General features: G+C 63.9%; 1 protein-coding gene across 1 annotated transcript in view; it reads right to left on the bottom strand.

The window, feature by feature from the left end:
• The window catches only part of ZIC3 (Zic family member 3), a 141,773-nt gene that overhangs the window by 1,505 nt on the left and 139,658 nt on the right, over positions 1-610 (bottom strand). Inside the window, exon 2 of the mRNA XM_009642884.1 lies at positions 10-589. Coding sequence (XP_009641179.1) covers positions 10-589 — 580 coding nt within the window. The remainder of the gene's footprint in view (positions 1-9; positions 590-610) is intronic.

Raw genomic sequence — 610 nt, 5'->3', positions numbered from 1 at the left:
GGGCCTTACCTGTGTGCGTCCGCTTGTGAATCTTGAGGTTCTCGGAGCGGGCAAAGATCTTGCCGCAGCCCGGGAAGGGGCAGGGGAAGGGCTTCTCCCCCGTGTGCACCCGAATGTGGTTGACCAGTTTGTATTTCGCCTTGAAGGACTTGCCCTCCCGCGGGCACTCGTCCCAGTAGCAGATGTGGTTGTTCTGCTCCGGCCCCCCGACGTGCTCCATGGTGACGTGGGTCACCAGTTCGTGCATGGTGCTGAAAGTCCTGTCGCAGCTCTTCTTGGGCCGGCTGAGCTGGCTCTCGTCGAGCCACTTGCAGGACAATTCTTGCTTGATGGGCTGGCGCATGTACCGAAAGAAAGCCCCGGGGCCGTGGTGATGGTGGTGGTGGTGGTGATGGGCCGCCACGTTCATGCCCATATTCATGTTCATGTGGTTGTAGTTGTGGAACTGGGCGCCGGCGTAAGGGTCCGTGCGGGGGCTGGGGACGGCCCGGTAGGGATCCGGCCGCCCGAAGAGGTCCCCGCGCAGCCCCAGGTGCATCTGCCCGTTGTCCACATGCCCGTTGGGGGACGTGTGGCTCCGGCTCTGCTCCTGGGGGCCCCGGGAGAGCAG

Source organism: Egretta garzetta, unplaced genomic scaffold (genome assembly GCF_000687185.1).
Source record: "Egretta garzetta isolate BGI_Z169 unplaced genomic scaffold, ASM68718v1 scaffold220, whole genome shotgun sequence".
Taxonomy (NCBI): Eukaryota; Metazoa; Chordata; class Aves; order Pelecaniformes; family Ardeidae; genus Egretta; species Egretta garzetta.
The sequence above is the reverse complement of the archived record's forward strand: the minus strand, read 5'-3'. Positions and strand labels throughout refer to the sequence as shown.